Raw genomic sequence first — 15,365 nt, 5'->3', positions numbered from 1 at the left:
CTCATTGGCACAATGCGAAATAAAGGACTAAAGGACATGCCATTCTCTGTTCCGTTCCAGTGTACCAATTTACCACGAGAATGAAATAATACAGACCCTTGCTTTACTAAGGTCTCCTAATGGCAGTCTAATAAATCCATATATGAAGCATCATTGATGGCATATGGCCAAAAAAGTAACCAGCTATCTCCTGCATAACTGTCCCAAATTCCTCGGTCCATTTTGACCAGAAAGCAGAAGCACATCTCTTCCCAGCATCTGGCAATCTGCCCTAATGACTCGATGGGATCAGCTAGGAAAATGCCTCCTAGAAAATGCGCTTAAAAAATTATTTTTGATAAGAAGCTTGAAAAAGGGATGTGATTAATCAAGTATCAAAATATTTTTAATTATTCTTTTTTTAAAGATTTTATTTGACAGAGAGGACAAGCAGGGGGAGCGGCAGAGGGAGAGGGAGAAGCAGGCCCCCCACTGGGCAGGGAACCTGTTGCGGGACTGGATCCCAGGACCCCAGGATCATGACCTGAGCCAAAGGCAGATGCTTAACTAAGCCACCCAGACCCCCCTATTTTTAATTATTCTAAAATAAAGACTTCCTATAGAATAAATCTTGTTTGCTAAGTTTATGTGAGATAAGATCAGTCTGAATCAATCACAGAATTGAATACCTTCATCAGAAATTACTTTAACAGTCTAACCTCCCACCCAATACTTGGCTCTCTTAAAGGAAAGTTTCCAACAGCCTTTCGACACATTTTGGAAAGCAGAACTTTCCACCTCACAATAAAACTCAAGTATATTTCTGAACTATTTCAAAAATTCATACATTGCTGAAATCTTCCTCCTTATAATTTCTGCCCCCTACGTACAGTTCTGTTTTCTGGAACTACTAAGTCATTTGGTTTCTCTGAAATTAACTTCATTCCATCCTACAAATTTAATATACTTCTCTTACTCCGGAAGTACAAAGTGTGAAGGTTTGTCGTAATATAGTACAAGGATATCCCTACTGAGTTGACAACTAGATCTGGGAGAAGCTTCCATTTTAAAGAGAAATCATAAATCAGTCCTCACCACTGAAAGCCATAAAAGGTAAGGAGTCAACTCCTTCTGAATACTACACAGAATAAATAATCCCAAATGCTTACCTTCTAGCTCTTGGTTGTAAAATTCATACATAAATTATTAATAAAAGACATTCTTTCCTTATCTTTTGATACAATTTCACCCCTATAGTTTTAAATACCATACCTTTGCTCAAGAATTGGCAAGTAGGGGGCGCCTGGGTGTCTCAGTCGTTAAGCGTCTGCCGTGGGCTCAAGTCATGATCTGGGGCTCCCTGCTCAGCAGGAAGCCTGCTTCTCCCTCTCCCACTTCCCCTGCTTGTGTTCCCTCTCTCACTGTCTCTCTGTCAAATAAATAAATAAAATAAAATAAAATAAAAAAAGGCAAGTAGGAAGAAGAGATTTCCACAGCAATTTATTGTTCATTAGTTTTACAACTTTTTCAGGAAGATAATTTACATATTTAAAACATCCTCAAACATTTAAAAGGCATTATCAGGCATTATCACTTTAAATCACTGACATTTTACTAGCAATGTTATGAGCACTTACATCACTAAAATTCTTTCCTCTTACTTTTTTTTAAATAACACTGATGAACTAGAGGAAGCAATTTCCCTTCTTTGTGAAGCCTATGAGTGTCAGTTGCACCTCCAATAAAAGCTCCATTGATAAATATTCTTGGTACCTGTTGGATAAACAAAAGATTAGGCGTCACTCTATTTTCAGAAGTAAGACCGTTCACATAATAATAATAGATGTTCATACTCTGGGTCCTTTTATGGGCCAAGCACCAGACTCAGCTCTTTCACAAAGTACTTAAATCTTTACAACCCTTGAGGTAGGTACTAATTTTAGCCTTATTTTGGAGGGAAATGAGACATGGGAACTTGCCTCAAATCACAATGATAAATCCAGGGCAATCTGACACTCAAACCTTTTCCTTCTAATTGCTATGGCATATAAAAGGTAAAATCACACAGTTTGTAATTATTGTTTATGTTTAGTTTATATCTGTTTTGTTTATATTTGTTCACTGAAAGGGAAGACTACACTATAAACATCTTCCATGCACATAGAAACAAGAAGGAAAATGGCAACATTATGTATATTCCTGATAATGCATTTCATTGAAAAAATGCATATGGTTGGACAAATTTCAGGAATCTAAAAACATGAAGAACTAAAGCACCCCTATTAGCACAGTAACTGAAGACTGATCCATGGTCTGTACTGTTCAAGCAAAGGGAGGAAAGATTTCGTCTTGAGAAGAGTTCCACGAGGATCTCAAAGATTCACAGACAAGCACTCCATCACCCCACCCTCCTAGTCAAAACACACACACACACACACACACGCACATATGGCAAGAATAAAAAAATAAAATGAATGAATTCTGCTGTTCCCCAGTCTCTGAATCTTGTTCCCAGATTTGCCATTTCTTTATCCATGTAAGATTCTCAGAGGATGAGAGAGAGAATGCCTGGCTCACTTTTCTTAACACAAGGGTCCAGGCTCTAGGAGACCCAAGTACCACCTATTCGGAGGAAAAGCACCATAGAGGATACACTCACAGTTCTTTCACCAGTCATTTTGTAGAGAGCATCTTGAAATTGACTTCCATATTCAAGCATGTCCAATTCCACCACTTTATACTTAACATTCATGTCATGGAAAAGTTTTTTTGCCATTGCGCAGTAAGAACAAGATGTTTTTGAGAAAATCACCACACAATTATCAGAAATTGTTTCCTGAAGTCAAACAAACAAAAAATTTTTTTTTAATTCCAGACATTACCTTCTGGAAAGAAATCATTATTATAGCGGAAAGGGGATGGATTTTGGAGTCTCATGATTCAGTGCTCAAACTAAGTTTCCATCATCTATTTTCTCATCTGCAGATTGAGAGTATTATTCATTTAAAAGGGATGTTTTTAGGGAAAAAGTGTATAATAGATGCAGTGCTGGCATGGGGTGATAATAACAATCATAGCCAATTCATATACAGCAAACATGTCTGTGTGCGAGACACAGTTCTTAACACCTGACCTTTTACTAGCTCATGTAAACCTCACTATAATCCTGAGATAGGTCCTATTATCATCTCTACTTTACAGATGGGGAAAGTGAGGCACATAGGAAGATAAGTGACTTACTCATAGTCCTCACCTAATAAGAGCTGGAAAGCTGAAATCTGAGCCCAGGCAAGTCTGATTCTGCAGTCCAGGCACTTAAACTGTTACACTGCTTCTTAAATACTCGGTGGGTGTTTAGGAGTTAACTCCTTACCCTAACTTGTAATGGTGAGAACTGATATATGATTTCTATTTAAAATGTAAGGCTTTCACGGATCCACGAGTAAACAATAGCTTACCCCCTCAACTTCCACTCCTTCCTATATATCTATATAGTTAAAAAAAAAACTGTCATTACAGCATTGATAAGGCATTTTTATATTGTTGTTCCTGGAAAAGCTACTACCAGAGATGNAAGTAAACAATAGCTTACCCCCTCAACTTCCACTCCTTCCTATATATCTATATAGTTTAAAAAACTGTCATTACAGCATTGATAAGGCATTTTTATATTGTTGTTCCTGGAAAAGCTACTACCAGAGATGCTGATTCAAAGGATTTCAGGCAGAAGTCAGAAGCTTTTTTTTTTTTTAACTTCCTAGATGATTCCAATATCAGCCTGGTTTGGAAACTACTCTCCAGGCCTTTATCACAAATACCATGAGATTTTGCTAGGCATCTGCATTGCTTGCAAAATTTATTTCTAAATATATGAATATCCAGGTCCTTCAAGAGATTCTGGATAAGTAAGTCTATCACCCAAGCACCTGCCTAAGTTGTTCTTATGTGGGTCATAAGCAACACCTTTCAAGATGAAAGCCAAAATTCAGTAGTATCCAGGCAAAGTAATTCTAAAGTTACATCCATCCTTGGGTGTCAATGGTTTTAAGGCACAGTCTAGCTGTCTGCAAGTTGGTCTATTTTTATGCTTTCTCTTCTGATTACTCATAATATTCAATATAGAAGTCTGTCTCGGAGAAAGCCAGCCATACCAGACATGTATGAATGCATCCATTTTATAGATGAGAAAACTGAGGTTGAGAAGTTCACAATACTAGGATTTAACCCAACCTGTCCCAACACCAAAGCTAGTGCTCTTTCCTCCACCATGCCACCTCAGGTTATAGGCACACCGAGACCCCCCTGCAGAGAGAGCTGAGCATTCTGGGTCCTGACATGCAGTAAAAACACTGATGAAGAGATTCCAAAGTGAGCTGAAACTCAAGATGACAGTGCCAGAGTGTCTTGAACAATCCTTCTCACCTTCTCTCGAGCTCAACCTTGTTAAATTTTCATGATTTTGTATTCTTGTTTTAAAAAGGGAATTCCCTCACAACAGGTTTCTAGCATTGCTATTATATTCATTGGCTGTGAGCAAATACTTTTTTAGCCACATAAATTAAAGGCAGAAATGTTATATATGTGGTGGTGGTTGGTGGTGAAGAACAGAGAAAGAAAAACATGACTATGTCTTGGAGACTGCAAGGGAAGGAAAACATACATACCAGAGAAGTTTTCTGAAGCAGAATTAACTGGGTTTTGCAGTGAAAGAGAGGAAAACAGTACCTAGCAGCACATGGTGTCCTTGAGAGGATCATTTCTAGACTAACTACAGCATACTAAGTTCTGTGTTAGGGGAGAAAGCTGTTAAACAGCTTCCCAGGCCAAAATCAAACCATACCTCTGGCTAAGAGCAGCTTGACTGGTATCAACAGGAGACCTGAGGTAAGTCTGAGGGAAAGGAAGAGCTAACCTCACTGACCAAACTTAGATGGAGTAAAGACATCATTAATAATAAATCTCATAAATGTTGACTACCAATATGATCTAGAATTTTTCTGTCACGTGGATTATTTTGATAGCAGATTTTAAAATACACATTTAGTAATTCATGTGCTGAACTATGTCAGGTTGGATACTGAATAAGCATGTTAAATGTGTAAAACACAATTCTTTTTCTACAGAGGAAAGTTTTTTCCTATGTCTCCCACATCACTCACTTGAATCTGATTCACAGGAGCAGTTGCTGACTTCCCCAAAGATGATGATGTGCTGTTCCCCATCCTAAAAAGAAATTTTAAAAGGCAGTGCAGCTTTAAACATTAAAGATAATCATTAATGATAATAAAGCAAATGAAATCCATGTGAAGAAAACCTGATATGCATATATATATCCAAATCTATGAAACAGAAAAAAGAGTTTTACTTATTATTAATACAAAAATACCCGTTTACAAAGTACTTGTTTACAAAAACCAAAAGGGACTGTGTGCCTCTCTAGCCTCCTAATGTCCTTAATTATTTGGTAAAACCACATTTACTGTGTTTAAAGCCTGGCACACTCTTATTTCTGAACACCAAATTTTGAAAAGATTGTCCTAATGATTGAGATTAACCTGATCATTAGTTTAAAAAGTTTCCATCTTCATATTAAAATATGACAAATATCCATGAACACAGTGACAGAGAGAACCTACAAAAATCCAAAGATTTTAAGGAAACTAAGGTATGTCAGCCACAACATTCATAGCTCCAAGTTTCCCAATCCGTAAAGTAGGAATAATAGTCACTTCCACCTCAAAGGGTTTTAAGAAGATTAAATGAATTGATAGAAAGCAGAACAGTGCCTTGATCACTTGCTCAATAATGTTTAACTCTATTACTATCATTTCCTGATTACAGGGACCCTCTAGGTATGTATTATCCAAAACCCAGCTGTTGGGAACTTGTAAAAGGAGGCATCCGTTTTAACAGGAATATATTCACTAAAAAATTGACCAGTTTTATATGATCAAATCTCTCTGCCTACCCGTAGAACTTTCCCCATCCACATTATCTTTTTTGATCAGCCAGCCCCTATTGCATTATCCAAACCACATCCAACATCCTGATGCAAACCAGTTAGAGCAAAATTACAAATCTTAGAAAAGAATCATAGAATAATATGGGCTTCAAAAGAGAATTACTCATATATCTAAAGATTAAGAGAATAAGATAAGGAATTGAAGTTTCAAATATTTCCAAAAATAGTCTCCTTATGATTGTTCCAAATTCAAGTTTTGATAAAAAAACTTCTCCTTCCAAACACTTCACTCATTCATTCTGAGGCATTTAAAATTTAAATGCTGGGGGACCTAGCTGGCATAGTTGGTAGGGCATGCAATTCTTGATCTCGGGGCTGTGAATCTGAGCCCCACATTGGGTACAGAACCTACTTTAAAAAAATTTAAATGGATTTTTTACATGTCATCCTTGGACGATGAGCGGCTGATCCACATAGCCGTGCCCTGCACACTTAGAGTAAGGATGCTATAACAAACATCACTTCAGTAATTACAAAGAGTTAGAGGCAGGAACTACTCCAAGGGAACATTATAACATTAGAACTCCCCAATGTTTACAATCTATTACTCCTTGCTTCCCAATAGTTAGCAAGGAAATCTTTAAAACAAAAAGGGCCTATGCACTTATCTCAGGAAGGGGTTAGGAGTAGCATGTGAGGGAGACTGCAACCAACTTAGGCCAAGGGCAGAGGATGCCTGTTAAGAAAAAAGCAGGCTGAATTTTTGGAGCGCAAACCAGAGGAAAAAAAAAAAAAAAAGGTTAACAGGCATGGCCTGGACCTAAGAAGGTGCTTTAGTGTAATAAGTCAACAACCTATTTGGTTAGCAACTAAGAAAACAAGTCCTTTTCATCTCTGGTCCAGCATCTAACCATCATCCCCAAACCGCCGACCACAATATTTATTACTGAAGCAGGAGTTCCAGTAGAACCTCCAAACGCAAGTTATCCTGGGGAGTGAGAGGAGGTAGGAAGTGCATCTGAAATACCACCCCCTACCCTCCCAAATAAAAGAGAGAGTTTCTGGAAAGCACCTTACTCCTTCAATTCTGGTTGAGCTTGGCAAAAGTTATTAATCTAGTAAGGAAACAGACATCAACAGAGAAGCGCACAAGAAACGTTTCACTTCAACACTGATGTACCCATTAGCCAGGCCACATTTATGGAGCGCCTCCTATACACTAGGTAGGCGAAATGCTAAATGCCCCAGGGATACATAGCATTGGAAAAACACGTCAGGGGCTCAAGGACCTATCAGTCAAATAGTTACCACCACGTGGTCAGCACCTTCCGGAGTGGGTCACCAGCTGAGAACAGAAAGATAATTAACAGTTCCTACAGTCTTGCAGAACTGGTCAGAATTACCAAACCGGGCAGGAAGGAAGAGACTCCAAGACAAGGATGGATGCACAGTGGCAGGCACAGCCATTCGAAAGGGCAGAACGACCGTGGCGCACCGGCTCGGGCCTCAGGGTGGCACAGCATCAGCCCAGGCAGTGGGTCCTCCACCGCAGGCCTGGTACTGGGAGCGAGGCGCACAGGGAAAGCCATCCTCGGTCTAGCCAGAGGCGACATCTACAGGAGTAAGTCACAGTCCCCACCCTCAAAGACTGGGCCATTTAGTAGGAAGCGTCCCCTTCACTTCCTGCGGTAGGGTTGCCAGGTTTAGCAAATAAAAATGCAGAACGCTCGATTACATTAGAAGTTCATATAAAAAGCGAGTAACTGTAAGTCTAAGTATAATCGTGCAATATTTGGGATACACGAAGACTAAAAATTAATCGCTGTTTATCTGAAACCGCAATTTATTAGGCGAGGCGGGGGGGGGGCAGGTTGTCCAAGTGACCACGACTCGGGTATTTTCGACCGAAGAGTCACAGGATCCGTAAGAAGGCACAACCGCCTAGGGCATCATTCACACACACCCCCCTTCCTGGGCTCCCGCCGCCCTCCGAGGGCCCTCCGCTGACGGGAACCTGGGCCCACCCTGGGCCAGGGAGACAGGCGCCCGCGCCCACCGCTCAGTCCAGACTCCTGCGAGGCCTCCGCGCCACGCCGAACCCCCCCCACGCCAAAGCCCCCGTGTCTTGCCCGCCGCGCCCCGTACCCAGAGACCGCAGCTCCTGCCGCCCGGCCGAGCCGGCCCGCCGAGCCGCTCCCGCTCCGAACCAGCCTCGTCCCCCGCAGCGCCAAGCTGGGCCAAGACATGGTCCGACCGCCNGGGTTTGGTAATGGGGTTTATTTGGAGCAGGTGCAAGCAGCCCCGGGTAATGGGGTTTATTTGGAGCAGGTGCAAGCGGCCCCCCGGGGGCCGAGGTGGGCTCGTGGCCTCAGCACAGGGGTCCTCTAGATCAGCTCCTGAGACACAGAAGGGCAGGGCCTCAGGGCACTGCCTGGCCCCAGAGGCCCCTCGGGGCAGTGGTTAGGGCCACGGGGGAGGGGGGGAGGGGCCGTGTCCCAGCTGCATGACCCTGAGCAAAAAGCCTCCGCGGGCCTCAGTTTCTCTACCTGCAAGGCAGGGTCATAGTTCCCACCTCTCGGGGCTGTGCAGAGACAGAGGGGATCCTGTGGGGGATGGGCTAGCCTGTGGGACACGGGGAACCCGACATGGTGCCCACAGGTCCCGTGTAAAAAAAAAAAAAAAAAAAAAAAAAAAAAAAAAAAAAAAAAAAAAAAAAAAAAAAAAAAAAAAAAAAAGCCCCGCCTCCGCACGCCCGGCCCCTGGGCGGCCGGGCCCGCCTCTCCCCGCCCCGCCGGGCTGCCCAAGCGGCCGCCGGTCTTCTCGGCGCGGCCGCGTGAGTCCTCCCAACGCAGGCGGCCGGTGCCCAGCGGCCCGAGGGCGCAGAGTCGGGGGGAGTGTGGCACACGTGTGGTTGAACTGCCGTCCAGGCCTACGCCGACGCCTCACCTGCGGGCTTCCAGAGCTCGGAGCAGCCCTGCACTTGTTTCTTTAGGGGTTAGGGACGCTCATACAGGCTCACAGGCCCGTGGAAACAGCGCGTGGGGATTGTGGCTAGCATTCTGGCCAAACGGAGAAGAAAAATGACTGTCCGAAAGGAAGAATCGAAATGCCTGGGATGTTTACATAAAGATGGTAACGTCATCACAACTTCCGGTCAGACAGGTGTTTCTGTCAGTGCAGTTGGGGCGTAACTATGTCATCTTAAAATTAGGCTGCTGATCCAGAACTCATATAGATCGTGGGACTATTAGATTTTACATCCGGAATTAAAAGAAAAAAGTAATGCAACGTAGAACATTTATTCCAAAGAAAACAAAAATTGTGTTTATAAATAAAAGTGAAATTAGAAAATAAAACTTGAACTAGCCCTGAGGTTATTTGCCGTGACTGTGAAGCTAGGTGCGTGCTAAGGACAACATTGGGCCACTCCTGGTAATGATAGCCCTTTGTGTGTCACTATATAAAATGAGGAAGGTAGATCTTTGTATTTATTTACTGAGGACATTGAAATCTATTTGTTAAGGTCAAATGACAAATATGGTATTTTTAAAATTCGAAACAATTAGAACAATCCAGACATTTTTTGATCCTTCATATTCAACTAGCTAAGTTTAAGATTCGTGTTACCAAGTTACAAAATTAGAATATCTGTTTCTGACGGGGTTTTTTTTCCCCTATTTTCAAGTGAGTTGTTTCACTACTTCATAAAAGGGTGAAAGTTAGTTGCAAAAACAGATATTCCCAAAAGATGTGAAGTCATTCTTCATAAATCAAAAATTAACTTTGAAATTTAAGAGATGTTATCTATTGTATTGTGGGGTTTTGTTTTGTTTTGAATCAAAGATAACTATTTAGGAAATTTACTGTTATTTTTGTTTTGAAATAAAATTTTACCTTATTGTTGCAAACTGTTTTACAAAATAAAGGCTATTATGAAGCGAAACAATCATGTCACAATTTAATTTTCATATAGTATGGCCTATGTTAAGCACAGAATTCACTGGACAGATTTTTAAAAAGGGATCCACAAAGAAAGTACCTTAAACAAAAGTGTTATGTCTGAATTAAGCATAATCATAACCTTCAGCTTCTTTGTGCTTCATTGGGTAGCTACAGAAGTGATGATTCTTGGTCATAATTGTGATGTCTATGATAGTACATTAAGAAGTATGCTATACCTGCTGTTCACTTAAATGTATGGGGTGGACATAATGGGGGATGGCCAATATAGGTAGATCAAGAATAAATGATTAAATACAGCCTTATGAGTTCTATACTGTTTTACATGACTGAACGTGATATCAATTTAAAAAACTGACAAATCTTTATTCTTTCAACTTGTTTTTTATTGCTTAAATTGTCAAGTAAAGCTCGTACTTTTTTTGTTGTTGTTGTTAACCTCAAAACAGGTTTATCCCCTGCCTAGGACTGAAAGCTACTGTTAAAAAACAAAATTCAGCTGAATAAATTTGAAGCTCTAACTGGCTTTATTCAATGATTCATAAATTGGGCAGCATCTCATCTAGCAAATAGAAAGGAGCTCTAAGATGCTGTACAAAATGGAGGGCTTTAAAAGAGGGGAGGTGGGATAAGGAAATCATAAACAAATGAAAGGATTATTTTAGGCAATGTCACCTATTTTGGGGGAAGAAAGAGGTCTCTCCAGCAGATTATCTCACTAGTTCTCACCAGGAAATTCCCAACTGACCTATTAAGATTATATTCCTGGGAAAGCCTGAAACTGCAATTAGGTTAAGTATTAAGTCTTGGTTTGGTGACAGGGGCTTAGCACAAGTGACTCCATTTTGGACCTGTTGTTTCTTTTTTTAACAGCGCTAAGATCAGTAAATTATGAGATCTTCTACTTGAAAGGGTCCTTATGGGAGGTCCTCTATACTAGGCCCAACCTGTGAACCTTAGCCACCTGAAAACCTTCATAAATTCTCCCTCCAAAGAAACTTTTCTAAAAAGAGCATGACTGTGAACATTCAAGGGTCAGCTATTGTATTTGTATCCTAAGGCTGCTGTAATAAATTACCACAAATTTGAAAGAACAGAACTTTTTCTCCTAGTTCTGAAAACTAGAGATCCAAAATCTGGCAGGGCCGTGTTCCTTCCAGAGGCCACTATAAAGGAGGATTCATTTTCTTCCTCTTCCACCTTCTGGTGGCTCCAGGTGTTCCTTGGCTTCTTTGACTTGCGGCCACATCACTTCATTCTCCACCCATATCTCCCCATTGCCTTCTCTTCTGTCTCTGATGATGAGATTTAGTACACACCTGGGTAATCCAGGATGCTCTCATCTCAAGGTCCTTCACTAAATTATATCTGCAAAGAATCAGTTTTCCAAATAAGGTAACATTCACAAGTTCCAGGGATTTCACCTGGATTTTTTAAGGTACCATTTTTTAACCTATCACAACAACAATACTTAGAACAGCCTGGAGAAAGTCTGATAATTCATTAAAGTTTTAGGTATTTTGTTAAAAATTCTGTGAATGTTGTGTTATACTCATTTTCTGTTTTTATTTTACTGTATTACTTCATTCATCCTTTACTATGTCAGTCACAGGATACAGACAAGGTCCCTGCCTGTAAGAGATTAAACTGTATCTTTTCTCTAATATTTGAACTTGGTATAAAATTCATGGTTCATAAAGATGTGTCATATTTTTACAGCATCACTGTTAAATACCCCCATCTGAAATGGTAAAAACAAATTCATGTGTGCCTGTGCATTGTTTTAGACTAAACAATGTCTCTCTCTTATGTCTGTTTCCCAAATATACTGCAGCTATAATTAAAATCACATTAGTTTAAAACTATTACTGAAGGGGCACCTGGGTGGCTCTGTTGGTTGGGCATCCAACTCTTGGTTTCTGCTCAGGTCATGATCTCATGGGTTGTGGTATCTAGTCCTGCTTTGAGCCTCACACTCAGTGGGGAGACTACCCCACTCAGTGGGGAGTCTGCCCCAACCCCCTCTCTAAAATAAATAAATCTTAAAAAAATAATTACTGCAATTTATTATAAGCCTTTTATCATTATAGAGTTTCTCATTCTACAAGTACAAAAGTACAAAAATTACAACATAGTATTATTTCACAGGAAGGCCTAAGAAGGTCTGTTTGCTTTCCAAACAACAACTAATTTTCCAATGCTCTCATAGCAACTGGGTGTTCTACAATTAAATTCCATTTTAACACAAACTACCTGGAGTTAGTACAGACCCCACAGGTTAAGGACTCAGTCCTACAAGACTGCCTCTACTGCAACACTAGCCACAAATGGGGTGTCCAGACTGCCTGCACTTCTGCCTGGCCAACTACAGATTGGGGTGTTATCATGACCTTCCCTTAGGTTCAGTAATTTGCTAGAGAAACTAATTAAACTTGGGAAAATACTATATTACAATTACAGCTTTATTATGAAAGAGACAACTCAGGAACAGGCAAATGGAAGAGCTGCATGGGGCAAGGTTGGACAAGGTTAAATGCAGAATGTCCATACTCTCTTTGGTACACCACCCTCCCAGCAAATCAGTCTGTTTACCAACTCAGAAGCTCCCCCCAAACCTTGTCTTTCAAGAGTTTTCATCAAAGTGTCATTGCTGGGCATGATTGATTAAATCATCTGCCCTTGGTGCTTGAACTCAATGACCAGTGCCTTTCCCTCCCCTGAGGCATGAAAGGTAGGGCATGAGCCAGAGGACTGAAAGTTCCTTAAGCATAGCCAGCCCCTCCCTTGAAACTAAGGGACATCAAGAATCACTTCTTTACCATAAACACAGGTACAAGGGAAAGAGACTTGCTATGAATGATAAGACACTGCAATCCCTAAGGAAATTCCAAAATATTTAGGAGCCAGGGACCGAAAAACCAAGTATGGCGTGCCTGGCTGGCTCAGTTGGTGCAGCGTGCAGCTCTTGATCTGGGGGGTTGTGAGTTCAAAGCTCCACACTGGGTGTAGAGATGACTTAAAAATTAAATCTTCAAAAAAAATTTTTTTAATTAAAAAAAATTTAAAAACCCAAATATATATTTTTCATCATACCACAAGGACCTATCTGGTCTTTTTATAGAAACGAAGGGATAAAAGCAGTAACAAATGGAGGTGTCTGATGTTATTTGAAGTTCTTATACTCAGGAGCCATAAAGTTCAGTTTCCTCATTCAAGAATGAAAAGAATAAAAAATACCTTTGTTGCACAGAATATCTGTCAAAATAGTAAAAATTTCCTGGAAAGGATTATTTAAGGATTTATTCAGATTTTTTAAAAAGATTTTTATTTATTTGTTTGACAGAGAGAGACAGCCAGCGAGAGAGGGAACACAAGCAGGGGGAGTGGGAGAGAAAGAAGCAGGCTCCTAGCAGAGAAGCCTGATGTGGGGCTCGATCCCAGAACACTGGGATCATGCCCTGAGCTGAAGGCAGATGCTTAATGACTGCGCCACCCAGGCTCCCCAACCCAGAATTTTTAAGTGTCAAATTGAAATATATTTAAATGCTTCAAGCCCAGTGAACAGGGGAAGGAAAACTAGATAGTATTATACACCTATATGAAAGAATCGGGAGCAGGATATTCCTGAACTAAGTATGCCCTAAATGTATTTATGAAGGAAATGAAAGATATATCATAGATTAGGGGAACTTCTGTTTAAAAATGTGAAAGGTTTACCCCCTCAGTTCACTGAAGAATTAGCATCCAGTATGTGCTAATGAAAATATTTATCTTAAAAGCTTTTTATTTTTTGCCAAGCACTATTTCCTTCCTTCTATATCATTTCTATATCCATAAAATGTCTGTTCTTAAGTCTTTGGGTCAAATGACATGGAATAGTAAGACCAGAAAATATGTTTTCTTTTGAAGTGTGAGCAAATTACTTTTTTAAAGATCTTGGGGCTGTTAAGGTCTGGAAGTCTTGCACTAGACAAATTTATGACTAACTCAGAGTGCCATCTGGTGTTGAACACATAGCATTTTGTGATAGATGTTTCCTAACCTTTGCATTCTGAAATTTTGTCTTTTCTATCTCAAAGGTCAATGTTGCTTTGCAAAGTCTTACTTTCTTTTTGTCAAAGGGAGGCTAACCTTATATTTTTAATCTTACTTTTCTTATAAATTGAAAGAGATTTGTGGCCTTTTCTGGTTCCACACAAATTTAAGGGCTGTTTGTTCCAGNACAAATTTAAGGACTATTTGTTCCAGTTCTTTGAAAAATGTCATTGGTATTTTGATCGGGATGGCATTGAAAGTGTAGATTGCTCTGGGTAGTATAGATGTTTTAACTATGTTAATTCTTCCGATCCATGAGCATGGAATATTTTTCCATCTTTTTGTGTCTTCTTCAATGTCTTTCAAGAGTGATTTGTAGTTTCTAGGATATAGGTCCTTTACGTCTCTGGTTAAGTTAATTCCAAGATAACATATGATTTTTGGTGCTATTGTAAATGGAATGGATTCCCTAATTTCTCTTTCTTCAGTCTCATTGTTCGTGTATAGAAATGCAACTGATTTCTGAGCATTGATTTTGTATCCCTCCACATTACTGAATTGCTCTAACTTCTAGTCATTTGGGGTGGATTCTTTTGGGTTTTCCATATAGAGTATCATGTCATCTGCGAAGAGACACAGTTTGACTTCTTCTTTGCCAATTTGGATACCTTTTATCCCTTTTTGTTGTCTGATTGCTGTTACAAGGACTTCTAGTACTATGTTGAATAATAGTGGCGAGAGTGGGCATCCTTGTTGTGTTCCTGATCTTAAGGGAAAGGCTTCCAGCTTTTCCCCATTGAGAATGATATTTCCTGTAGGCTTTTCATAGATGGTTTTTATGAGATTGAGGAATGTACCCTCTATCCCTACACTCTGAAGGGTTTTAATCAGGAAAGGATGCTGTATTTTGTCAAATGCTTTTTCTGCATCTATTGAGAGAATCATATGATTCTTGGCTTTTTTTCTTGTTGATATGATCTATCACACTGATAGATTTGCAAATGTTGAACCACCCTTGCCCGATTTCAAGTTGTACTACAAAGCTGTGATCACAAAGACAGCATGGTACTGGCATAAAAGCAGACACATAGACCAATGGAACAGAATAGAGAACCCAGAAATGGACCCTCAGCCCTTTGGGCAATTGATCTTTGATAAAGCAGGAAAAAACCTCCAGTGGAAAAAAGACAGTCTCTTCCATAAATGGTGCTGGGAAAATTGGACAGCTACATGCTAAAGAATTAAACTTGACCACTCTCTCACACCATACACAAAGAGAAACTCCAAATGGATGAAAGACCTCGATGTGAGACAGGAATCCATCAAAATCCTAGAGGAGAGCATAGGCAGCAACCTCTATGACATCGGCCAGAGCAACCTTTTTCACNTAGAGGAGAGCATAGGCAGCAACCTCTATGACATCAGCCAC

General features: G+C 40.3%; 1 protein-coding gene across 2 annotated transcripts; it reads right to left on the bottom strand.

Moving 5' to 3' along the window:
* Positions 1 to 1,459: 1,459 nt before the first annotated feature.
* On the bottom strand, positions 1,460 to 9,010 carry GLRX2 (glutaredoxin 2). Of its 2 annotated transcripts, none has more exons than XM_011230064.3 (4): positions 8,888 to 9,010; positions 5,139 to 5,202; positions 2,639 to 2,815; positions 1,460 to 1,752 (listed from the first exon to the last, which is right to left on the bottom strand). In XM_011230064.3, exons 2-4 carry the CDS (start codon positions 5,199 to 5,201, stop codon positions 1,621 to 1,623), a joined length of 372 nt encoding a protein of 123 aa, XP_011228366.2. In that variant the 5' UTR covers position 5,202; positions 8,888 to 9,010; the 3' UTR covers positions 1,460 to 1,620. The 2 variants fall into 2 exon arrangements, with proteins under 2 accessions (XP_011228366.2, XP_034523072.1); XM_034667181.1 differs by lacking the exon at positions 8,888 to 9,010 and adding an exon at positions 8,087 to 8,196.
* Between the last annotated feature and the right edge of the window lie 6,355 nt (positions 9,011 to 15,365).

The sequence above is a fragment of the Ailuropoda melanoleuca genome, chromosome 8 (genome assembly GCF_002007445.2).
Source record: "Ailuropoda melanoleuca isolate Jingjing chromosome 8, ASM200744v2, whole genome shotgun sequence".
Lineage (NCBI taxonomy): Eukaryota > Metazoa > Chordata > Mammalia > Carnivora > Ursidae > Ailuropoda > Ailuropoda melanoleuca.
The sequence above is the reverse complement of the archived record's forward strand: the minus strand, read 5'-3'. Positions and strand labels throughout refer to the sequence as shown.